The 27,558-nt window shown below is 36.2% G+C and overlaps 1 protein-coding gene and 1 pseudogene across 1 annotated transcript in view; one reads left to right on the top strand and one right to left on the bottom strand.

Moving 5' to 3' along the window:
• The window catches only part of LOC132796688 (chitin deacetylase 1), a 51,754-nt gene that overhangs the window by 7,709 nt on the left and 16,487 nt on the right, over window positions 1–27,558 (bottom strand). Inside the window, exons 4-6 of the mRNA XM_060807942.1 lie at window positions 25,474–25,601; window positions 16,059–16,201; window positions 477–696 (exon numbers count right to left, since the gene is read on the bottom strand). Coding sequence (XP_060663925.1) covers window positions 477–696; window positions 16,059–16,201; window positions 25,474–25,601 — 491 coding nt within the window. The remainder of the gene's footprint in view (window positions 1–476; window positions 697–16,058; window positions 16,202–25,473; window positions 25,602–27,558) is intronic.
• On the top strand, window positions 6,807–8,674 carry LOC132795316 (ataxin-8-like; annotated as a pseudogene).

The raw sequence follows: 27,558 nt of genomic DNA, 5'->3' as shown, positions 1-27,558 counted from the left end.
ATATAAATCAACTTTTGAACTAAGTACTTTGCTGCTTTTTACGACTGAATTTTGCATTTTGCATCGAATTTTTTGCTGAGATCTGTACTCAATTCTTTGCTCAAGTAAGTTTAATTATGCAATATTACACTATGCTATATTAAAATATTTACTATATAGGGTAATTTAGTTTCATAATTTTGCTTAATTATACATTGCTTAAATGCTCGTCTTGAAATTCTACAGTTGATAATTGGCAATCAATTACGTATCCATTTTTGTTGTTGCTGGTGCTGTTGTTGTTGTTGTTCTTGTTGAGAGTGGAACGTTCATTTTACTTGTGTTGAATGCTACGATAATGCCACGCCCCAGTTGTCAGCAACACGCCTACCAAACTATCAGCTACAACGCAACGTTCAATTGTCTGAATGCGTGTGTGTGTGTCAGTGTTTAAAGGGAGAAATGTGGGGGCAGGGGAAAGTAGGGGTGGAACTCACCTTGTATTGAGTATTGCGTCCTGGCTTCAGGAATGGAGCACGCATGCCAACCACATCGTTCACGGACACATTCGCAAAGTGACGCAGAATTTCACGCATGCCAATCATTTCGCCCACCCACTCCTCGTAGCCCTTGTCCTGCAGTCCCAGTTGCTGTGAAATGCTCTCGGTTGCAATCTCGTGTCCGGCATAGCCCAGATGCTGGATCTGCTGATAGTTGCTGCAAAAAACAACAAAAAAGAAGAAAAAAAAAAAAGAAACAATAAAAATCAAATAGACAACAGAAATGACAATTAAGTGTTGGTTCTCTCTCTCTCTCTCTCTCTCTCTCTCTCTCTTTCTCTGTGTTTTCTCTCTTGGAAAAGGAGCCAAACAAGTAAATCAAATACTGGCCATAAAGGGAGTACTTAATAAATGGCTAAAGGTCAAATGAATCAACAATATCAACGGCAATCAAACCGAAATCGCTTTTCACATTCCAACTCTCTCTCTCTCTCTCACTCTTTCTCTCTCTCATCAACAACATTCGAGTATATTACATTTGCTCTTCGCTTTAAAGCGATATTCACTTTTTACGAAGCAAGAAATCAGTGTGGCAAAAGAAAAAAGAACTGAATGGCAATGTAAAGCAGCTTACAAAAAAGTGAACTCGAACAATGCTAACTGTATATACATACATATAAATGTATATGTATATGCGTCGTATACGCAATGCCAACGCCTCGAAGCTGTTGAACTACAGCAAAAAGTAACCATTATAACTAAAAACATTTTCATTTATATCTACGATACACACACACACACATACACACACGCACTCACACACATCCATACACACATTCTGCGTGTGCATTGTGTAATATTAAAGTTTTGCGACTTTTTATATCCTCTGGGTAATAAAGGGTATAACAAAGTTGTGCACAGTCATCCAAATGATGTACGAAGATCAACGGTAGAGTAAAGTCTAGCTCGAGTAATGCAAGAATTGCATTTTGATTTGCATGTATATTTGATATTATTCTGCAAGCTTTTTATACTGCTATCAATTTTATTTTATATAGTTCTTATTATTGCCAAACAATTAAAATTCAATTTTAGGAATTAACACTGGGAAATTAGTATACAGAAAAATGCAGAACTTTTATTGCACAAAACTTCTTATTTATTTATTGCAAAATAATTGCATTTGTCTACCTTATGAATTACTTCTAGAAGTGCTACAGAAATTAATACAGAATTTCCAAGAAACGTTCAAGTTTCTTTTTCATATTGCATAACAACTCTTCTGGGAAATATTGAAATATATACAGACATACTTTCATTAACTTTTTTTATCTTTAAATTTTATGAATTGACTCTGACATAATTATTAATTCCCATATAATCTTTTTCAAGACTTTTTTTTTGTATTATAAAAATCTTATGGGAAATGTAGAAAAAAAAAATTACCCTGTCTTGTTTTGTCTTTAAATTTTTGTTATAACAGAAGAATAATTTTACTCTGAGAAAGAGACATACAAATATATGCAGAACTTTGATTTCTTCTCTAATATTTAGTTAGAATTATTTAAGATTTTCCATATCCATAAAACTTTAATAGAAAATGCTAAGATCAATTATTTTTGTTCTGTCACTTATGTTCTTTTATATTTTATGTATGATATCTATTGTTGTCCTATACAAGATGTTCTTTTTTTATTTCGACTTTAGTAAGTGTAAATCGCAGTCGAGCAGACTTTTGTTTTCTTTGGTCTTTGCATAAAATACGTGTAATTCGCCACAATGCTAATACAAATTTGATGAACACAACGCAAAGACATACAAAAGGCAAACATAGATAAATTGATGTATAGAGAGAAGCAGCAGCAGCAAACTTTATGAAATTTAAAACTAGCTTCTATGACTACTGACACTGACACTACATATGTTAGAATACTTTAGCTTTTTGCCAATTAGAAGTACATTTACAGTTCGCTCTCAAACTACAAAGCGCTGAGAGCAATAACTGAGCAGTAACAGAAGAAAAAATGATAGAGTAGGAAAAAAAAGAGGCAGAAGTGAAACACCGAATACTCGGCATACAGTATTGTAAAAGGTAGCAAAAGTAATAAAAAAAAAATGTTGTAAATAAAAGTCGAAAATATAAAGTGATCATCAAAAGATGACTAAAGTATTTATTGATACGCCAATCGAAGATCAAAATTCAAAGTTCAAATGAAACTTCGAATAATTATAATATGATCGTCTTATTATTTAAAGATAGCAACGATGACAAAAGTGAAGAGCAAAATCGAATTTAAATGCATGATAATTGAACCTCAGCGATTGGATTGCATTTAATAAAAAGAATGCTGTAAATCAAAAGCCAAGTAGTTGCCACTTGTCATGTGGAATGTGTCTGGCAAAAAGGGCATTACGGCAGCATCAACAACAACAACACGAGCAACACACACACACACACACACACATGCAGAGTTTGCTACTCAGTTGCAAGTTGCGCCTGAAAGTATGCAGCGTGAAATGCGCCAGTTATGCAAAGTACAAGCAGCAAACATAACTGCTTTCCTATGTGTGTGTGTGTGTGAAATAAATTTCTTAATGGGGAATTTTTGCTTGTGCACAAATAGTTTTTGGCAAAAAAGTAAAAGGCTAGCAACAAGAATTAAAAATATAAAAACAAAACGTAAATTTAAAGCAAAAAAATGAAAATAAAATTATGAATGTTTTTTGTCTGTTGCATTTTTTTGTTTTTGTTAGCTTGTTTCATATGCAGTAGCTTCTGTATATATATAAAAAAAAAAGAATTGCATGTATATTTATTAAACATTTCTGTCAGACGGCACAGGCGGATGGATGAATCTGCCTGTGTGTGTGTGTGTGTGCTTTAGTTTTGGGCAAACAAACTGCGCAAATATTTCGCAATGAAATTACGCCCTAAAGTCAAAGTTTTGGCCTGCTGCCTTCTGCTGCTGTTACTGCTGCAGTTGCTCACAAACGAAAACGAAAACAAAACAACGCCAAAAAGGACAAGTAAGCGTGATGTGCAGGCCACAGCACGACTTGCCAGATACCCATTAAAAAGAAAACTTATTTAAAAGCATAGCTTACAAAAGAAAAAAATTTGAAATATAGTTGTTGAGCTGTTTAACAAATAAATAAAAAAATACAAAATTGGAAAAAATTATCGATTGAGCTAAGCACAACCTAGCAGCTGCAATTTGTGTTTACAAGGTATAGAAATTAAAAAAAAAAAAAAAAAAAATACGAAAAAGTATTCAAAAATAAACGCAAAGTAAAAATAATGAATGCGTTGCTGACGCACTTTGGCCTATAGAATGACGTACCCAAGGAGGCGAAACGCCCCAACCAAGAACACACACGCATACAAAGACACACACACACACACAAACACATACACGCAGAAGCTTGCACAATGGCGGGGCACAAACTATCTGACATCGTCAAAAAGTTCATGCAAAAATGTGGAAATGTGAAAAGTTGTTGAAAAGCACAGGCTGAGAACACACACACAAACACACAAACACACATTCACACATATGCACACACTTCAAATGTATGTGTGTGTGTGTCGACAATAAACGCAGCCTGACTCTGTGTGTGTGAGAGTGAGTGTGAGGTAGATTTATTGCATGACATTTCAATTGTTAGACAAACAGCTGGACGAGAACTGAGCCAGGCTATAACTACAACCAGAAGCTGCTGCCATTGCTGCACTTGTAGCCAAGGCCGAAAGACGCTGACGCAACAACAACAGCAACGACTAGAAAAACAACAACATTGTGGCAATGCGTTGGGCGGTGGGTGTCGATGTGGGTGTGGCACTGGCATTGCTAGCTAGGTGTAGCCCAAAAGCTGCTGGGGCACAAAATGTCAGCAGCAATTAACACGGCGAACGAAGCAAACAGAAACGTTCACACACACACACAGACACATGTGTAAAAGACGCAAAGCAAGTGCTCAAAATAACTGACAAAACAAAACAGAGAAAGAGAGAGAGAGGGAGAGAGAGAGCGACGTAAAACACACAGAGTGACGTTTGATGTATTTCCTTTTGGCCTTGTCGCGAGTGTCAAGAGACAAATGCAGTTCTAGCCTCGTCCCCTCATTCCCTTTGCCATTGTTTATGACAACACTCATACGCAACGTTGCACCGGACAAGGGCCACACCCATTGTTCCCATTGCCCAGGCTTTTATTTCGATCACTTTTTTAATTCTCGTTGTTTTTTCACTGTTTGCAGCTTGCTCCTTAAATTTGAGCACATTTTTCTTTAATAGTCCTTGCAAACAATAAACACACCTACACATACATATGTGTGTGTGTGTGTGTATGTGTGTGTTGAGTGGTTTGGCCTCTGCTCTGCTGCGACTGCTAACAAGTTCAATTTGCATTTAAAAAGGGAGAAACACATGTAATCTCAACGATTAGAAAATGTTAGCATTGAGCAGCAGTCTGGCACAGAGAGAGAGAGAGCAAGGAAGACAGACAGAGATAGTGGGATAGTGGGACAGAGAGAGAAAGATAGAGTGAATAACTGAATAACGTATGTGGCCTAAAAAGTGCTTAAACAACCACCAGCTGCTTGAGGGCCAAGCGAAAAGTCTTCACAACCTGTAAAATCGCTTTCCACATTTACATTTGACTTGATGCTTTCAATTGCGAGGGAATTTAAAATAGTAAATTTAAATGTAGAATATTTATTGGTGGAAAAGAATAATACAAAAAATAAAGCTTTAAAAATTAAAATAAAAATTTTTCTATTATTAATTTAAACAAGTATTCAGCAGTTCATAAATGCATTAAGTCGAAAGTTTTTTCTTTTAAATAAGATCGAAGCTAAAATTATTTAGCATAAAAAGCAAAAATATTTGTCAATTAAAAATCTAATTTTGGTAAACTAATCTCAATATATTGTTGAATTTTTATCACAAATTATTTGCTTAGCTTCAAGTATAAAACATTTTTCAAAGAAAAATCTCATTTCATTTGAATTAACAATAAATTATTGAATCCTTAGATCAAAATGTGTATTTCAATGTAAAATCACATTTGTGTTAAGTGCAAAGCATTTAATATAGAATTTAAAATTTATAATATAAATAAGTGCCTACTAATTAAAAAATAATATATGTAGGTGAGGTGACTAAAGCACATTTAGCTGAAAGTTCAAGTCTTAAAGCTTACTCAAAGAATTGCTTAAGCTTGATTTTAATCTAAGTAAAATCACATTAAAACTTTAGTCAGCTTTTAATCAATCGTCAGTCTGATATGCAACTGTCTAAATGCTTGTCATCGACTGACAACTTTATCAACAACCCACGTAAAGTTCATTGCCGCTCTCAATCTATTGCTCCATTTGCTTGTTGCTATTTCACTCAGCCACATAGCACACACACACACACACACACGCACACGCACATACTATATATAACACACAGACATGCATATTTTTGTTCAATTTGTTCCTGGCTATTGCCAGTCAACAGAAAGAGTGAAAGAGATGGAGAGAGAGAGAGAGAGAGGGGAGGAATGTTGAACCCAAAAAGTGTGCAATGACCGCATGCAGCAATTTCTTTTAATGTGCTTTTAAAAGCCAAATCTACAGGTTCCCATGTTGTTGTTATTATAGCTGCTGTTGCTCCTGTTCTATCTCTGTCTCTCACTCCTACTCCCTCTTGCCATTTATTTCCCCTCTCTCTCTCACACACTCCTTGTTGCTCTAGGCTCAATGCATCGCTTCCATTGAATGCTGCACACACACACACACATTTTTCGTAGAAATGAGCTTTTGTTTTTATTATGCCTTGCACCAAAAACTAACTTAATTTGCATGCAGCATATTGTGCGTACAATTGTGTGTGTGTGTGTGTGTGTGTGTGTGTGTGATATGACCGTGCCTAACGAGCTGGCTTGACTTCGAGAGCAGGCATAAAAACTAGAAAAAAAAAGATTGAAAAAAATAAGCAAGCAAGCGGCAGCAACTCAAGTCTCGTTTTCAATAAAGCTCTTCGACAGCGCGTCGCAGACTCATAAGGAAAATTGCTAAAGAAACAACTAAAACCCAAAAGAGGAGGACAGCGCAAACAAAATGAAAACAAAGCCGAACGAAACGAAACGAGAGCAAAACAAAACAGAATAGAAAAAAAATGGAAAACGAAAACGAAATCGTAAACGTCAAAGGCAAAATGAAAAGAAAATTCAGGAGGCGAACGGCTGTTCACATGGAAGAAATTATGGTTGACTTGCCTGCTCTGCCATCGTCTGGTCTGGGCCATGATCATCGCTATTATCAACACCAGTTAGGCAATAACAACAACAACAACAACAACAACAACAACAGAGACAACAACGTTGAGTGTGGGAGACTTTGTTGAGCCGGGCAGCGGTAGTGATTACACGAACGACTAATAAAAAAAGACAACTAAAAGCAGTGAGCAGACTAGCACACAGAGAAAGAGAGAGAGAGAGAGAGAGGCGAGATGGTGAGCCTGAGGGAGGGTGAGTGAAAGAGAGAGGGAAAGAGCAGATGAGGCAGGCACCGCACACACTTGATAAAAAACAAGGTCTAGTGCAGTGTGCTTAGATTTGTCGAGAGCTGCTTCTGGCCAGCTACTCATATACATACAAACATGCATGCATACAAACATGCATACGCATACATGCATACTTACATACCTATGTATGCATGCAAATAAAAATGCTATGAAAGCAAGCTATACGACCAGCAAATGCTCTTATGGCAAGGAATTATTAATAAGTCAAACACAAACTACACAAAAAAGTTACAATTTTTTGTAATTTGCAATTAAAGTAACATTTTAAGTTGTTTTGTTTTGGCAGCCAATGCTTAATAAATAAGTTAGTGTTTATTTTAACTATAGATTTATGTAACCTTTTTTGAAATAAACACAAATATATGTGTTGCAATTACTATTTTTCATATCGACTTTCAACTGTCATGTTTTTTTTATTATTTATTTTTGTAGTACAATAAATATAAAATACTAAACTTGTTAAAATCTTTTAATAAACTGACTAAATTAATAATAGAATTGTCTGTCAATTTAATTTAATTTCTGCAATTTCTTTTTCTCTCAATTTTTTAGATGCATCTTTACGCTACTGGAAACATAAATTTCAATTAGAAATTTACAACTGGAAATGTTGATTGAAAAAATAAAGAAACAAATTATTTTAGAAGATTTAATGCTTATTCGATTGAAATACTCGTCTAGAAAAAAAATTTAGATTGAAATGTGAAATGCAAGTTTTGATTCAAGAAAATTTTGATCTTCTTTCTGTATTTTTTTTAACATATTCTAAATTGTAAACTGTGGATATAAGAATTTCTAAAAAAAATAACTCACTTTAAAGACTTTAACTTTATTCTGAGTTCAGCGACCTACATAGAACTGAGTTTGCAACATTGTCATTGAATTGCCAAAGGTATTAATTTAAAACTTGCATGGTGTTGTAGGAAAATAATCTGGCAAATTCGCAGCCACTAGAAACAACTCATTACTAAACTCAGTTAAAACAAAGCTTTAATGTTAATGCCAAAAACACAGGCAAAGGCGAGTTGTCAGTGTATGCATAAAGCTAATGTACTTTCGGTCATGTTGTGGATTGCACACAGCTCTCTGTACAATATACTAAGAATACACACACACAGATATATGCATAGAAATACATACAGAGAAAGAGAGAGAAAGAGAAAGAGAGAGAGAGAGGAATGGAAGGCACCTGCAAGAGCTGTTAAAGTGTCGTTGGGTTGTTGTCATAGTCATTGTCAACGTTGTCGTTATCTTTATTTCACATCAACGACATTGTCATCATCATCATCATCGTCATCAGCAGCAGCAACAGCCACAGCAACAGCAACAGCAACAGCAACGTGGACTGCAGCAGCAACTGGAGCAAAGGCAAGTCAAGAGAGGCTAGGCCAGGCTGAATTGGGTTTGGTCTCATCATCATAGGCAACAGCAGCAACAACAGTAACAACTACAATTACTGTGGCAGCAACAACAACAACAACAACAAGAGGAGCAACAACAACGACAACAATATCAATGCCTTCATCAACAATTTGCAGCAAGAAAAACACGAAAATGGCCAAAACAAGCAGCAGTTGAAAACGCAACATACAAAAACACACTCACACACACATGCAGGTGCTAGCTCACACATACACACACACACACACACATCATATTAACGCTACGGATATTTTGCAACAAAATTTTAGCACACTTTGCAGACTCTGGGGCTGGGCAGACATGAGTGGAAGCGTTTCCACTTGCCACATAATATATGTATGTGTGTGTGGCAAATACATAAGACTAGCATAGATATTAGTCAGATAGATTAACGAGAATTTGAGTTGTTACATCCCAACAAGTACCGAACTTATAGCTTATTTAATGGCATGGAAAACAGCCAGACTTGTTAGCCGGGAAAGGAAAGGAAAGGAAAGAAAGTTGCAAGTAGCGGAAAGAAATGCACGAGAACAGGAAAGAAAAGTTGCCGTAGAGCAAATTTCCTTTGCTCGAATAAAACTTTTACTCAATCCCGACTGCCAATCGATATAGTCAATTGATCTGGCTAAATTTTACAGCACACAAACTGAGTCGATAAAGCATACAAAATTAAGGAACTGAATTGCAGAGAAGTAAACGTAGTGGTGATTAAAATTATTGTCTACTTTTGTAACTAAATATTAAATTAAAATTGTTGTAAGAAATTTCAAAAATATTATCTACTTTTTAAAATAAAGAAATGTGTAAAAAAAAATAATTGTAATGAATTTAAAACAGTGAATTGATCAGCTTAATTTTTAAACACAAAGTGAGTAAAGAAACCATCGAAATTAAGGAACTGAATTAAGAATAAATATTTAATTCAAACTCTATAAATAGTTTTAACTATATCTATTATTTAGTCTACAATTGCAATTAAATAAATAAAATGATTGTATGAAATTAGAAAAAATGATGTATTATAAATAAATAAAAATTATTTTCCACAATCAGTTTGCTATTGTCCACAATCAAAAATAAATAAAATAATAGCAATAAATTTCAACAAAAATATCGTTTTTTTGCATTGATCACATCTTTATTGTGATATAATTCTTTAAATACCCGAGCTAATGCTTAATTAGCTACGCTAATTGTCTGACAATTGTCATCATTATGTTACACTTAAGTGGCAAGCGAAAAATGTCAATGCACAAAATGCATGAAGCGTGGTCAACATTGCGTATACGTAATGTGCGTCAGCTTGTTTCCGCAAAAAAAATGGAATGGTCAGCGCAAGAGAGACTGCTGCCAAATAGTTTAAGCAAATTAAAGCAAAAATATGCATAAATGACAATGAAAAGTTATGCAGACTTTGAGCTGCAGCTGCAGCACTTGATGCAAAACTTGAAACTTGCAACGTGATGCGTGTGGCAAGTGGCAAGTGGCGTGTGGCAGCGAATGGCGTGTGGCGTGTGGCAGCTCGACTTGTTGTGCTTTTGCCTGCAATGCGAATTGCTCTAGGCAAATCCCACTCCCTTAAAAAGAGAGAGAGGCGTGGGTGGTAATGGCAAGGGGGGGAGAGGGGAGCTGCGTGTTGTATTTTTTGGTTGGGGGGCATTTGGGCTTTAGGCTTTGGGCCGGGGTAGACAGCTGCTCAAAAGTTGTTTGGGTCATTTAGAAAGTTTAAAGCTAAAACTGGCGGCTGTATTAGCATCAAGGATGCCAACGTGCCTGCCGCTGACGTCTGACACCGTCGCTGTCGCAGTCGCAGTCGCAGTCGCAGTCGCAGTCGCAGCCAACGTCGTCGTCGTCGTCGTCGTCGCGGGTTCTTAGATGTGGAAATCTGCCTAGCAGCTGGCTAAAGTCAAGGTAGCGAAAGACTTTTGCCGCTGAAACAGTGGTGCAAATAGTCGCAACAATAAAATGACATTCTTCAAGGCAAATAACAATTTTCATTCTATTGATATTGATAAACCATCAAAGTCAATTGCAAAACTTTAAATATTACTTCAAAGTGTTTTCCAGAAAGCGATTTCTTATTCTTCTTTACGATTTCACAATGACAAAAAAAGAATTCAGAATAGCGTTATAATTTCTGTTGAATAATATATAATTCTTTTTTGTTTCTACCAATTATGTTATTCATAATTTATTTTAAATAAGAATAATTGACATTAATTCATGTTTAATTGGGCTGTTTGATTATTATTGGAAGAACAAAAATATTTACTTCAATAATGCAGCATTTGTGTTCTAAAAAAAGATGTCGAATGAAATCTTTTTTTGAACACAAATACTTAACAATTAAAGTAGTTTTATTCACCAAATCAAATTGATTTTGAAGAGCAAAATTATATTAACGTTATATTATTATGTTATCACTCATAATTGTTGCACACTGTGCTAATGCTAGCTCAGCGACGTTGTAGGCCTGCGGATCCGTGAATATGAATCCGGGTCGTCGTTGCTGCCACATCGCTGGCTAGCCGCTGCTGAGCGATATTAACATCAAGCGTCAGGGACGTAGATGAAAATAAAAATGAACTTTTCTCCGAGCAGAAGCAGCAGCAGGTTGCTCTAGTTGGAACTAAGTGTGGGCAATAGCTACAAAAAGTTCTAAAGAGGGTGGCAGGTAGGCAAGGCGCGTGTGTTGTGCCCGCAGCTACTTATGACAGGCAAAAAACACACACACACACACATACATACAGAGGAGGGAGAGAGGAAGGGAATATTCTTTGGCAAAGTTGTTTAGGTCAGGTTTAGGAGAATGACTTGGATGTTAAACAGATTTTGGTTACGGTCATGTTTTGTGCCATTGTTGTGTGGGAAGCTATGCAAAAATGTTGTTGCCGAATGTCAAGGTGTTGATTACGCGTGCCAAAGTTCACTTGAGTTTTTGGCCAGAGTTCAGCATCGGTTCGTATGCTGCTTCATCTGCTGCTTCGTAGCTGCCATAATTATCGGTTGTATTTTGTGGTTTATGAGGTCAAGCGGCGTTAGGCAGCTAATGAAATGTAATCTTAAGAGGCTGAACACAAGCGCAGACAGAGACACAGGACAAATGCCTGTGAGCTGACTTTGTTGTGGCCTCTGTGTGTGTGTGTGTGTGTGTGTGTGTGTGGTTAGACACCACTCAATACTCAACACTGTGACTGAGACTGAGGTTAGGCTTTGTGTTTTATGCACATCGAGTTCACTAGTTTATTATCAGTACGATGCCGATGCGATTGCGGCTTAAGCAATTAGCTAAAAGTTATGCCAGCTTCAGGCAAAAGCAAACGACAATTTCTCACCTGACCGCACAATTTCTACATTTTTATATAATATATATACGAGTATGTATTTTTTTGTTGTAGTGCCAGCTAATTGATTTTCTCTTAGTTTTTGGCTGCTGCAAATGCAATCAGCTGCATTGTTCTGACTGTTTTGGTTTGGCTTGGCCAAAAGTTTTGCATGCTGCACAATTCGCTTAGGCAACGCGACTCAATTTCAATTTTGCAACCGGAAACCGGATGTGAGAGAGGACATCGGACAGTAGGGGGGATAGATAGAAAACGTCGTCTCAGTTGCTCATGTTTATTCAGCGAATGCAGACAGCAGTTTTGGCACCCTCTTCTCTCCCTCTCTCTCTTTCTCTCTCTCACTCTATTTCTCTCTTACTCCCTCTCCCAAAAAAAAAAAAGAAGTTGCGTTCAAGATTTGCGTGCAGCCTTTTAGTATATTGTTAACAAGTAAAATGAAAACGTAAATGTTTGAAAATTAGATTTTGCCCCTAGTCGCCTTTTGTTTAGACTTTTCGAAAGGGTGGAAACTCTTTTACTCCCTCCATCTCTCTCTCTCTCCCTCTCTCTCCCTGTCTTTCTATGTGTGTGTGTGTGTGTGTGTGCACTGAGGTGTTGCCTAGTTGCTGGCTTGTTAGTTAGTTAAAAAGTTTTTGCGTGCAATTAAAATGCTGCGCAAAAAGTTTGCTTCTACATTGTTCTTAATTTTTTCTTTGGTTTTTGCAGTTTGCCAAAGCCAAATACAAATGAACAGAATTGTGTCTCCAGTGCATGTGCATGTGCAGTCACAAAGTAGTGTAGAAGTCCTGTGGCAATTGCCTGATTGTTTTCTTAGCCACAGCAACAGCAACAGCAGCAGACGTAGTACTAACATCGAATGGCGAAGAAAGTTCGTTATCAGCGACAGTAAACAGCTGGCTGTTCTCAGTTTCTCAATTCTCAACTCACTCACTGACTCATTTCTCAATTGCAACGCACGTGTAGCTGGCAGTTGACAATGTTAATGAATATGTTGGCTGATAAAACAAAACTAACTATACAATAAACAAGTCTCCAACTCAAAATATAGTTATTTATATTAACAAAAAAAAATAATATAAGTAAGTGAAAACGAGTGCGGTATTATTCTAAAAAAATACCAAAAAAATTCAAAAATATACCAACATTTTTGCTTGGTATATTAATATACTATATTAAGAATATACATTATTCTTAAAATATTCACTATCCATTCCAAATGAAGGCAAAACAGTGCAAAATCATTTTTAAAATATATCAAATTTATATTTCAAAAATACAAAAATATACCAAAAGATTTATTTGGCATATTAATATACTATTATATTAAAAATATAACACTTATTACAAAATATCCCAGATTGTAAGGCAGCAGCCGTTCTTTTGAACATGGTTATATCGATGATCGGTGATTACGAATATTGTATATTTATGTGGTCGGATATGGATTCTTTTGCCTGCTACTTACACTATGGATAGCGGGTAAAAAAAAAATGCAAGTGCTTAACTTTACTTTGCTTATTAATTGATGAGCGAAATTACTGCAATTATTTCAGCTAAGCAAGACGTGGCTTCATTTATGTGACCTCATTTCGAAGATGCATTTCGATGATTCCGATGGTTTATATAGAAATGCAGGAAACAGCAGCAAAATTGCGGCTGTCAGTCATAAATAGTTTAACATAAATTCATGCCAAGCTGCTGCCGCCATATTTCTTGGCACAAGATAGAAGGAGAGAGAGGGTGAGAGCGAGAGCGAGAGCTGCATTCAGACAAAACTAATTGCCTCAATGGACGTAAACAAGAAAGCTGCACACACACAACAAAAAAAAAAGTCGCTGCATACTTTGCGGCGCTGTAAATGGCAGCTGAGCGGCAACTCTGCATGCCAAATCAAAATCATCATCAACCTACTCTCAGCTCAAAGGAAATGGCAACAACAAAAGTGAAAAGAGAAACAAAATGGCAGTGGAGAAAAAAAAAAAGAATGAAATTCTTAACAAAATAAGCTGAAGAGTTGCGAAGCGCATTAAATCATTTCCGCACTAAAGAGCTCGACAGCAGGCGGTGGCGACTGCGGCGGCTTCTTGTGGCAAGTTGTGTGCGAGTGCGACTGTTGCCGTTTACCACTATTTTGTTGCACAGCATACACAAAAACAGCACAAAAAAATACAAAAAATATAAATAAAATGAAGAAAACTATGGAAAAAACAAGTCACTATTGAAGCCGACTAAATGATACCCTGTCCAAATATGCCCTAACATTGCGTTCATTGCAAAATATAAATTAAGATACTTTCCATATCATAAGCTGGTCTTCAGACCACAATTATCAGCTTTTGTTGCTACCCATTTAAAAGATTCAATACGAGGTATTCTCGAAATGAATGAGAAGTGTGTCTCTTTTTCTGAGTTAAAATGATTTGCCCGAAAAAAGCAAAAGTACATAAGTGTATATACACTGAGACACACACACACACACACATACAGAGAGAGACACACATTAGCGCATTCATGTGTGTGCATGTGTAACATATTCAGGCAATTACTGCCATTCAGCGCATTTCAATTCAACTTCAAAACTGCCACTTCTTCTACTTCTTCGCTCTCGCTCTTACTCTTACTCTATTCTGGCTGCTGTAGCTTCAACTGCTTCTTCAACTGTTGCAGCTATTGCTGCTGCTGCTGTGGCAAAAGTAGAAAAAAGCTTTTAAACTTCACTCAAGATTTTTGCTGTTCACGCTCGGTTCGCACATTTTTTGACTGTTGCCGCTTACTTAGTTTTCAGCATGCACCGCACCATGGAGACTTTTCAGGCTTTTCTCCCCAAATCAACTCAAGCAACTCGACTCGCATTGGACAAATAAATTACAAGTCGCTTATCAACAGCGTTGATTGCAACAAATCATTTGAGTGCAATTTATTGCAATATATTTTTAAATAACATTTTCTAAATTGTTAAATTTAAACTTGGAACATTTCTTATTATTATTTAATTTCATCTTTATTTATTAATTTATTTGTTTGCCTTCTCATTCTATTACAAATAATTTTTTTAAAATATTTAAATTTTTATTTAATTTTTGGTTGAGAAATTTATTGTCATTCATTTTGAAGAATCATTTTTAAAATAATTTATATATTTAATATTTATTATGTTTTAAGATACTTCTTGTTATTCCGACGAGAATCATTTAGACAATTATTGTTTTGAGATATTTCTTGTCATATTTTTTTTATGAAATATTTTTAGATTTTCATTAATTTAATCTTTTTTTTCATATTTATTTCTTAGAACCGCTTTTTATGTCTGTGCCTTTTCTTTGATTGCCTCTCTGTCATATTTGGTTCTACAATTTGATCAATTTGCTCCACTGTGGCACATAATTTTGGTCGATGTATGCTGTTGTGTCTTTATCTACAACTGCCGCTTCATATTCTTCAGCAACTGCAACTGCATCTGCATCTGCTTTTGCTGCTGTTGTTGCCTCTACTTTTAGTTGGAACTTAACTTTGATGTGTCTGTCTGTCTCTCTGTGTGTGTGTGTGTGTGAGAGTGTGTGTGTGTGCACCCGCTTTGTGATGCGGCGTTTTTATAAGTCTGCCAAAATGTAGTTCATATATTTTGGCGAAAATTCATTTTGCAGTTGACATAACTTTGTCAGCCCCAATTTATCAACAACAATTAGTAGAGCAGAGACCGTCAGACTAGTAGCTGCCTGACTAACTGGCTAACTGACTGACTGACTGACTGCATGACTGACTGAGGCATGCCAAGTGCGCTCTGGCTTTATTGGGGCGTGGCAAGTGTGTGACAAGTATTTTGCACAACGCTGCACAAAACTTTCCACAGCCTCAACGCATGCAACGAGCGAGACTTGTGTCCTAACTGCGTTCGTTGATGATGAAGATGTGCAAGACGTTCAGCGATGGAACACACGATGCGTATGCGTAATATGGCCATCAAATAATTTATATGATTTTCGGGCAAAACAATTTTGTTTTTTTTGGGCCATAAACTGTTTTTAAGGCCAAGAGTGTCAGACAAGTTGCAACTGCGAGCAACTGCCAGCTGCCAACTGCCAACTGCCAGTTGCTAAACTGTTAAACTGCCAACAGTCAACAGTCAACTGTCAGCTGGCTTATTAAACTGTCATCCCCTTCTGCTGATGATGATGATGATGATGATGATTATACATATAAAGTAACCTTCAACAAATACTAAACTATATGCTAAGTGCTCACCTGTATTCGTGCGATAAGAAGAACGTGCCCCGAATGTTGCAACCGTTGGGATTCTTGCGTTTGCCATTGAATATCTTCTGGTAATGATCGTAGTTATTCAGATTGACAGCGCCATCGAATGTCAGCATGATGATTTGTGGAACCTGTAAAAAAGCAGCAAAAGGAAATATGGCATCCATTAAGTATAAATATGAGTGCTGCTAGTTTTGTAGTTGACTCTTAATTATATGATATGCACATTTGCTTGCAGCCACCATAATCTCCAGCTATGTGTGTGTGTGTGTGTGTTGGCCCAATTAGAGGCGCTCTGACCTCAAAATCAGCCGGGCATACGATGGCATTGGCAGCCACAGCAACCCTGCAGCAGCAGCAGAAGCAGCAGCAGCAACAGCAGCGACAACTCTAATTGAAGGTTTTTAGCATTTCGCGTTTGTTTTTGCTGTCTGCGTTCTGCCTGGCTGAGCTTTTGGCTTGCCACCTACCGCTTACCGCTTAGCGCTTACCAACTGCCAACAGAGTCGACTGCCGACAGCCGACAGCCGACAGCTGCCTGCCACCTCTGCCCTTCACAGCCGTTATTCGTCAATGGGCAACGCGGCGTATGCGCAACGCTTGTTACAAACTGCCAAGTTGCAACTTGAGCATTAAACATAATTAGTGGGCATGCGGCTAACCAGACCACATGCTAAATAAACGCACACACACACACACACACACAAAATATGTATAATACTGTGGGCAAAAAGTAGTAAGACTTTGCTCATAATTTTAAAATTCTTTATTTATTCGGCCAAATCTATTTCGTCCCCCTCAAAGTAATCCCCCCCTGCCACAATACACTTTCGCAAACGTTTTTTCCAACGCTCGAAATAGTTGTTAAAGTAGATTTCCGGAATAGCCTTCAATGCACGTAGCGATTCTCGATTAATGCCTTCAATTGACTCAAAACGGTTTCCCCGGAGCGATCATTTGAGTTTTCTGAACAGCCGGAAGTCACACGGAGCTAAATCAGGCGAATACGGTGGTTGTGGAACGATATTAGTTGAATTTTTGGCAAAAAACTCACTAAGAATCAATGCAGTATGCGACTGTGCATTAGCGTGATGCAAAAACCAACAGTTGTTGATCCAAAAATTTGGTCTTTTTAGACGAATTGTTTCACGAAAACGACGCATAACGTTCAAATAATAGTCCTTATTAACATTTTGGACGGATGGAAAGAATTCATAGTGCGCAACACCACGAAAATCGAAAAAAACTGTCATCATGACCTTGATTTTTGAACGACTTTGACGTGCTCTTTCTTGACCCTCCTTGAAGTCTTTTTACTACTTATAAACATTTTTTTGTGACATGGTAGAATCACCGAAGGCCTTTTGCAACATTTTGGAACATTTCGGCACCCGAAATTTGACTCCGCACACAAATATTAATGGAACTTCTTTGGTGAATAATTTCACTCATTGTAAAAATCGCCGAATGCACTTTTTGTACTTCAGAAAAACAAGCATATATTAAACACTAATAATTATTTTGATGTGATATTTGGCATAGAAGTTACTGACAGTCTTGCCAACCTAGAAACAAAATATTTCGGCGAATGGATTTCCGCACGAAATATAAATTAAAAAGTCTTACTACTTTTTGCCCACAGTAGTACATATTTATGTTATATGATCTGCGACAAAATCAAATTAATTTAAAATAATACTGAGCTATCAATAACCGCAGCAGTTCGCTGCAATAACTTTAACGAGTGCTAAAGCAATGCAATTCCATTACAAAAATTGCCACCCCATTGACGCAAAATTCCCCCCGGGGTGAGTGCAACAGAAGAGTGTGAGAGAGAGAGAGAGAGAGAGCGGAGGAAAGGGCAAGCGTTGGCAACGCTGAGTTTGAAGTGCCCAAAGGGAGCTTGCAACACTTTAAGTGCAATTCCATAATCAAAGACCGCCGCTCGCTGAAAAGTGCGAGGCCAAAAGAAATGACGCGCCAATAAAAACAAGCAACAAACGAAAAACCCAAATTTGCAAATGTCACCGACTAACTTCGCATACACTGACTAAAATATATAATTTCGACTCTATGTTTGTATATTAAAATGAATACTTTTTTAAATTACTTCTTAATTTTTACATTTTTACATTTTTCATTCAAGTACTGATTTTATTTGTGGTTTTATTTCATTTTTTTTGGATTAATGTTGAAATATATAATGTGTCAATATTACTCTTAATAATTTTCAGTAAAAATGTGACTTCTAAAATTTCTTACACTTTTTATTTAAATGGAAATTGTATTTGCAGCTGATCATACCGTTTGTTTGAGGTTTGATTTTTCGGATTAAAGCTTTGCCAATAATAATCTTAAGAATTTTAGTGACTTCTAATATTTATTTACATTTTTTATTTAATTGCCTATTTTATGTGCTGATAGTAAAATAATTGCTTTTAGGTTAATACTTCATTTTGTTTTTATCTCAACAGTTTATTTATTTAATTAAATACGCATTTCTTATTATATATTATGTTTTCTTTTTATGTAAAATCCTTCAATTAAAATTCATGTTTTATGTATTAATTTCATCATTATATCTAAAACTAATTTTTAGAATTATGTGTGTCTTAATTCATACATTATAAATTAATATATTCACTTTTTTGTATATTTCATTTTGGTATCTATTAAACTTTCTACTTTTGCTGCACTCAACATTAGTTAGGCGTCCTAATAAATATTGCACTAATTGATTTTAAATTCTTACACGAATCTCTAACTTTTATATAATAAATGTGCCACTGATTAATATAAAATTCTAATAGAACAAAATTTAATAAATTTAAGAAATATCTATAACTTTCATATAATTATAGTATAAAGCGTAAATTTCGAAATGCATTTCAAAACTAGCAAAGAGCATGGCCAAGTAAATCGACATCGCTGGCACACTTGTAATGAAATGAAAATCGAATGCGATCAGCATAAAGCAGCAGCATGTGAATGGCGCTTGGCAATGGCTGCTGACGAGAGATGGCAAGAGTTGTGGCAAAAAAGAGCGAGGTGGCAAATGGCAGTGGCAAATGGCAACAGCAATGGCACACCAAAAATGCATTTTCGCCTGAGCTGCACAAAAAGCAGAGTGGCACGGGCTTGGCGGCACTTAACGCTCATTGTTGAACACATAAAAAGGATTATTGTACAAATTCAATATTAATGTGGGCCCGACTAACCAAAGCTGAGACTCAACCTTAACCTCAGACTGGGATAATAGACTTTACTCTATATATACAAATATATACATATATATATCTCGCTACACTCTTTACACTTTAGTTTGTGTGCGTGTTGTCTCTGTATCTGCAGGGTTCGAATTGAGCTGATAAAATTATGCAGAGGCGTGAAACACTCGAAAGCATCGAACGGCGGTCAGCTTAAGTGTGGCTTAGATGACTGATGATTATGATGATATCGATAATCATAATAATGCCGATGATGATGATGATGTTGCTGCTGCCGCCATGGAATTGAAATATTCAGTTCAAAATTTTTTTTGCTTTGCAGCGTTTCCTTTTACGTTGCGTTTATTGCCTTTGCCTTTGGCTCGCCCGCTTATTGAAGAGCATATTTCAAAGTCCGTTTTCCGGACAAAATGAGTGCAAATGAACTGCACTTGCAGCGCATACTCGTGTTTTTTCATCCATTGCGGCACTGCAATGCTGCCCAGCACAACTTTTATTCGCTCGAATTATAAGGTAAAAATATTATTGCAAATATAATGAATGTGCTGCTAGGGCGACAAAGAATACAAAAAAAAAATAAAGCTGGAGTCGGATGCGAATGCACAAAATGAGTTGGGGACACTAAAAGAATAAACGAGGACGAGAACGAGAACGAATGAAATGGGAGCTGAAAACAAATAATAAATTTAAGGGCTTGTGCAAATAAGAAATATATATTTCGAATATATATATATATCGCATATTGATATTCCACGCAAATGCAAATGCAATATCAAAAATAACAAGAAAATGTGCACATAAAAGGGCGCATATAACACATTTAACAACAAGCGCTCAAAGAACTTAATCGCAAGCAAAAAACTTGCGTATGCGATTTTATGCCAAAATTAAAATCAACTGCAGCGCACATTAATGATAAAAACGCAGAAATATAAATATGGCAATGCAATAAATACTAAAAAATAAAAACCAAATTTAATTTAATATCTCTAAAGCCATTTCAGTATTGAATAGACATTTCGTTGATAGAAATATTATTCAAAAGAATTTAAATACTCAATCAATTATTTTCATGCAATGGCATGTGGTGTGAATATTTTTAAAAATGTATTACATATCTTTAAAACTATTTACATTTTAAATAAAAATTTGAAAATAAAAAGTATTTTTGAGAATAATATAAGTAGTTTTTATAGTTTTTTATCAAATTTATTGAAGTCATTTAAGAAATACTTTTGTATGGAGAAAAATTCCTACTTCCTACGGGGCTTAGTTGATTTGGAAGACAATCTGGTATATTTTTTGTCACAACTTTGAATGTAGTACGGTATATGTAGACATGCCAAGTATAGCTGTTGGTATATTTTAAGATTAATACCGCAGTGTTTTGCTTTTATTTACAATGGGTAGCTTTGTGTCTTGTTGACGTATTTTTTAAAACAAAATATATTTAAAGCCTTTTCAATTTATTAATGAAATTGCATATTTTTAAAATTGAATAATATTGAAAAAGCCGTCAAAGCTTTTTCAATATTTTAGTAAATACTAAATACAATATTTATATACTAAATAGAATATTTATGTATTCAATCGAATATTTGTGTAGTAAATATAATATTGATATCTAAAGAAATTGTTAAATATAATGTTAATTCTGAATAGAATATTTATGTTTATTTGAATCACGAATAATACAATTGTTTAATTATCGTGAGTGTTTATTAAAGTCGTTAAGTAGGGTGCATAAGCATGATGGGTGCAATTGTCAAGTTTTGTTTGGGCCATCTTCAACTTGAATTTAATTCATGAGTAAATTTTCATCAAAAGTTTCATGTGCACACACAACTTGCGTTTTGGCTCTCTCTCTCTCTCTCTCTCTCTATTGGTCTCTCTATCTCTCTCTCGCTCTCTGTCGAGTTATCGCTTCATGAACTGCATATGACTGCCATGCATGACCCATATGCAACCTCCTTTAGACATTCCCCGCCTTCTCTCACCCCATAATATTAGTGTTGCTCTCTCGCTCTGACTCTCGCTCTCTGTGTACGTTGATAATTTCTGCTTAATGCGACTCAAGTTTGCACTCCAGTCTTTGAGCAAATATGGCAGACAGCAGTTGACAAGCACCTTTTGCCTGAGAGACAGAAGTTTGCCAGTCGGGAGACATTTGCCGAGCACTAAAGCAAATGGATGATAGATGGGTTTTTTATGCAGCTCAAGAACAAGGAGCGGACGAGGGAAAGGAGGAGGTTGGGGGTGTGTCTGCGATGTAAATTTGCATAGCTTAGTTGCTCAATCGCAGCGACAATTGAGCGGCTCATTGATTGAGTGATTGCAGCCGCGCATAAATGCAGCACCCTTAAACATCAATCCCGTCCACCTTATTCTCCTCTATCTTTTCAGTTTTCTGCGCTTTCTCTGGCGGAGGCTGTGCAAAAGTTTTCTTATTTTTTTTTTTGCTTCATGTTGTTGACACTGTGTGTGCCATCTTTTGAGTTTTCTTTCGAGGAGCCAGCTGAAATCAAATTGGATTCGCATTCAAATTGAGCAAAGCGTTTTATTTAACGTTCCCCTTTTTGCCAAACTGCTCTCTTTTGCACTTTATGGCATAGGCTTGGCTTGGTTTGGTTTGGGTTGGTTTGGTTTGGCGTCTTGGCATCCTGATACCCTTAACTAATCAGAAGTTAAGGCAGCCCATTTTGATGCTGGAATTTTCTTGAACTATTTTTGTGTTGACAGTGAATTAAGTTTTAATTTTAATTCATTTGGTTAATTGAAATTAAATTTTACGTCATTTTGGATAATGTTGAATTAATTTGGTTTTACTTTTCCAGGGTATTCGCCGGTTGAGCTGACCTCGGGTTTTTGGTTAACTTTTCTATTTGTGTATTCTTGTGCACTTTCGTTGCGGAAATTGGCCGCGCTGTGAAATGGAGCGCAATGCGTTCAATGATAATCGAAAATCCCACAGACACATCTACAAACACAGTGGGACAGAGTCAGAGAGTGAGAGACAGAGAGAGAGCGAGATGGCAACGCGACGTATGCGTAATTTGAGCCATAGCTCAAATGATTTGCCAAAGAAGTTGGCCCAAATGTGCGCACAAATTAACCGCCTGTTTGCGGTTAATTGAGATGATATTAATTATAATTATGCGCTCCCACACATGCACACACACACACATATACATAAGAAGTACAAACAGGCTGTCAGAAATTGAAATCGTTTTGTTGGGCGGCTCTGGCAACACATGTAAGCGCTAATAACACTTAAATAAGCACACACATACATGCTGCAAAGTTGTAGCAGGAGCAGCAGCAAAAAGGGACAGAGCGAGAGAGAGAGAGAGAGAGAGAGCAGACGCTGCGACAGACACACATTTCAATTTCGAAATTAAGTGGCTCACTTGCGTTGTTTGTGTTGTGTATTTGCGTTTTGCGTTCTGAGTTTTGCGTTTTGCGTTTATGTTCAAAATCGGCCGACAATGTTGATGTCGACGTCGCAGTCGCAGTCGCCGCAGTCGCTGCCACAGTCAACGCTGCCGCCACATAAACTTCCGTTTGCTTTTTGTGCTCGTATTTGACTTTTGCTACTCTATGCAATTTGCGGCTTAAGTGCATTTATCAATCAGCTTGTGCGACACTCTCTGAAAAATGACCAAAGCAAATCGCAACTTGCTGAATATTTCACCAACTTTCAAAGCGTGGGGCATACGGAATGTGCTTTCAACTATTGCGATTGTTTCAAATGGCTAGATATTACTATTACTTGTATCTTTAATTACTATTACTATTGTATTATTATATAGTATTATTTTAAAACAAATTGAAAAATATAAAAATAAATTAATATTAATTTTCAATAATTTAAAATGGAATTGGGACGTAGTTTAAGTATTTCTTTATATATATATTTTCACAATTAATTGCTAGTTTATTTTTTTATTTTGTTTGAAATTTGTAGATGATTATTGCTATTTGTTATCATAATATTGTGAAACATTTTATTAAAATTGGAAAAAATTATGTAAATTATTTGTTGTTTATGTGCCTATATTATTATGTTTTAAATATTCTTTTCTTTATTGATCACATTTGATCTTAACTCTCTGTTTGTCTATACATTCGAGCGCTTTACGAAAATATAAGTTCATTATATTGAACATATATGTATATTTAAACGTAAATCGGTGACAATCAAAATGATTTGGGTCGTAATTAAAATTCATTATTTATGTTCTTGTTTTACTAATTACTTTAACAATTAATTATGTATTTAATAATTCTTTTTGTTTGTATTTGTATTTGCTAATATGCTCTTCAAATTTGTTCTTCAATTGGTTAATAAACTAAACAAAATGTAGTAGTAAAATTCGAATTGATACGTATTTTCTATATTGTATTTAAATGCTCTTAATGAATCACTGAAAATACCTCAACTATACATGGACAACAAATTAATGATAAATAAGTAATTCAGTAATTTGTGTACTCTTTATTGCTGCATTCAATGATAGAGACATTTCTTTATTTCAATTAAGAGTTACCTAAATCTATGTTTAAGTCAAAAAATCTACTCAGCTTAGTCCACCATCATGTAAGTTGATTTCATTCACATGTCATTGCCAAGTTAGAGCATTCGAATATTTGTTGAGCTTCCAAATGAACAAGCTGATGAGCGTGGTCTTTGTTGTTGTTGTTGTTGTTGTTGTTGTTGTTCATGTTGTTGCTGGCACTGCTATTATCATGCATGCGAAACCACAACTAATGTGCACTTCAAACTGTCTGTCAATTGGCAACAAGCACACGCAGAAACACAAACACAAACACAAATACGAACACACATACACATACACTAAATCAAACACAGATACACACACACACTTAAAGAACGAACATTATTTTTATGCGCTGTGTGTAAAACTGATTATGAATGTGAAGCTTCAGCTTTTTCAAATTAAATGACACATAGGAATTTAAATTGAAGATTTGCAATAAAACTTTAATCTAAGCTCAAATTAAAATTCAGATGCGAAATGCAAATGCAAAAATGTTGCAATTTGTTTAACAAATATCCATTAATTATCTCTCTCTCTCTCTCTCTCTCTCTGCCCCTGTCTCTGTGCGTTTGACTTTTTGTTTTCATTCTATCATGCGTCAAATGTTTCAGTATTTATTTAATCTGCCTGCTGTGAGTTTCAATTCGATCGATTAGGCATTTTTGTTGTTTTTGTTGTTCTTGTTGTTGTAACTAATGAAGGCAGTTATGTGGCAAAGTTGAGATGCAAAAATCCATATGAAAGGATACACACAAAAATGCCACAATTTATTGTATTCTAATGAATTATATTAACTTACAAATTGCCGACATTCCGTTGGGAAATTGTTTTATTTTCCACAATTGCGATTATGCCAAGTGGAAGTGTGCTTTTAAGAATCTGGATACATACATACATATGTATGTGTGTCTTTGAGGTGTGTGTTCACATTAAGTATACGCACAGTTGTCGCTTTAATAGCTAGCTACAAATCCATTAAAGGATTACGATTGCATAAGCTAACGGCAGAGAGACGGCAAACATATTACGTATACGCACTGCTGGCTTGTGCAATGCAATGCAAAGCAATGCAGAAAACAAAGCGAAACAAAGCAAGCAGAAAGCGAAGAGAGAAAAAATTAAATTTTACGCAATTTTATGAGCTGCATTTGGCTTGGTCCAAAAACCGAAAAGCACATAACTCTTGGCCAAATAAACAAAACCGAAGTTATTAAACAGGATATTCGAATCAACAGGAACAACAACAGCAACAGCAACAGCAACAACAAAGAGTCAAGCTGTGACAACAATAAGCAAACGAATGGCACAACAAATGGCAAAGACAACAGTACAATTTCCTTATGCAAAGCAGCGATAACAGCAGCCGAATGCAAATACACAGATTTATGGGACACGACCAAGTCGAACCCAGACTTAAATACAAACAGAAGCACACCTCGTCTCGCCATGCTGCGAATCGAATCGAAACGAAACGATCCCCAGCTGCCAGAGCTCTGTTGCTGTGTCGTAAAAATAAATAAAATTTATCGCCTTACAAATTAACACTTAAAGCAGAGGAACAACAAAAGTGAGAGAAAGAAAATGAAAAAGAGTAACAAATGTAACATCTAAGCTTACCTTTTCGGCCTCCAGATCGCCAGGAATTTGGGTGCCATCCTTGGAGCAGAAGCAGTAGGGCAGCTGGCATTCTTCCGTATTGCAACGCTGGGCGGTGTCGGCGGGTGCATCCGTTGCCGGGGCAGGTGCTGCAAGAGGCAAGAAGAAGCAAGAGGTGGAGAGGCACAAATTAGTTTTGAAATTATTTAGAATCAATTCGGTTATGCGAGCACAATTGAAGTCTCGAGAAATCGAATGAATGCCTGCTGCCTTTAGCCTTAGCCAAGACAATCACTGAGCAACAGCAACAGCAACAGCAGCATGTCGAAAGTTAAAAGTCAACAAAATAACACAATGCAATACAAATATCAATAAGGCAGTCAGCCAGCCAAACAACGTACAAAATGTGCAAGAAACAAGTTAAAAGAAAGTTAACATCGAACTGCGAGAGAGAGAGAGAGAGAGAGAGAAAAAGCGGGAGTGGATGATGTACAAATAACCAGAGGCTAAATCCCTGCTATGCTGCAATCTCTTCTCCCTTCTGCCAAGTCCTAGACAACAAACCAATCCCAAGCCGGCAAAAACACGTTTCGAGGGCATCTTTTTGGCATAGCTATTTGCATATGTGGGCGTTCGTTGGGTGTGAGTAGCCCAGAATATCTGTGTGTATGTGTGTGTGTTTGGTCCAAAACTCAATGGAATTCAATTGGCATTTTTTGTTCTCATTGTTGTTGTTTTGTGATCGAGTAAACAAATTCGCTTAAAGTCCACAAAACAAAAGGTTGCCCAGGCACTTGTGTTTATAGAATAAAACCAGCACAATACGAAGATAGATATAGAGGGGAAGACAGAGAGAGAGAGATAGAGAGAGAGAGACAGAGAGGCAGCCAGCTAACAACAGGTAAAAGCAGCATTAGTCATGCACTGGGCCACGCCTCAGGGCGCAGTCAGCAGCCAATATTAAATGCATTTCCTGCGCCTCGCTGCGTTCAATCAATTGATGTGCTACCTCACGATGATTTCAGCTGCCAACAGCTATAGCAATGCCTGGGCCTGGGCGTGGGCGTTGAGGCCACTAACTAAATTAACGCCAGTCATTGACAATGATATCGCAATTGAAAAGTGAGAGAGATTGAAAGGTTGTTTAAATTAACAAAATATATTTTTGCTATTTATGTTTTATTCGTTCTTTATTATATTTTCTTGTCATTCTATTCATGAACATTTATTGGATTTCAGATTGATGTGTACAAATATTTTCGCAAAATATATTTTCGCATTTATGTAGTTTAAAATTGAAAACTTTTTGAAGTAAATTAGTTTTAGAAAGATTGTTTAAATTAACAAAATATATTTTTGCTATTTATGTTGTTTTTATTTTTATCTATATTTTTCGCCATCTTGTTGATGAATATTTATTTGCTTTCACGATTAAAAAAAAAAGCATAAGTGAGTTTTAGATTTGATGTGTCAGAATATATTAGCAAAATATTTTTTTGTCATTTATGTAATTGAATACATTTTTCTAGTGTATTTTTTTCCCCGAAATTCATTTGCTTAGTCTTTGACTTTAGAGTTCAGTTGATTGTGGCAAAGCGTTAAAAATGAAAATTAATTGCGTTGAGTATTAAATTTTTGCCTTTTTGCTTGTGTGCGTGGATAATAAATGCTTGAACAATTTATTTGAGTAGTTGATCATAAAGGAAGTGTCCATAAAATTTGTGATTTGGGATTTTGAATGGGGGTCGTAATGTATGCAGTAAATTGGAAATAGTTATTTAATGTTTGTTGTGCCATCGTCAAGCGTTGAAGAGGGGCAACTTCAAGTGTTTGTCTGGGATGAAGTTGGCATTTAAGTTGCCTCGTCAACTTCCGTTTCCGTTCAACATTCGCTAGGCCATTGACAACAACATCATCAATCAATTTAAAGTGGACTTATGCCGCTTGACGTTGCCAAATGCAAAACAAACTAATGATGCCGCCGGCAACTTCTCTCAGCTTTCAGATCTCAGCTCTCTTTGTCTCATTTCTTATTTGATGTTTTATTTTGCCATCTTAAACTCTTGGACAATTTGTTTATGGATGAAAATGTATTGCAGCAATCTC

The sequence above is a fragment of the Drosophila nasuta genome, chromosome X (assembly GCF_023558535.2).
Source record: "Drosophila nasuta strain 15112-1781.00 chromosome X, ASM2355853v1, whole genome shotgun sequence".
Taxonomy (NCBI): domain Eukaryota; kingdom Metazoa; phylum Arthropoda; class Insecta; order Diptera; family Drosophilidae; genus Drosophila; species Drosophila nasuta.
This window is presented reverse-complemented; position numbering and strand designations above follow the sequence as displayed.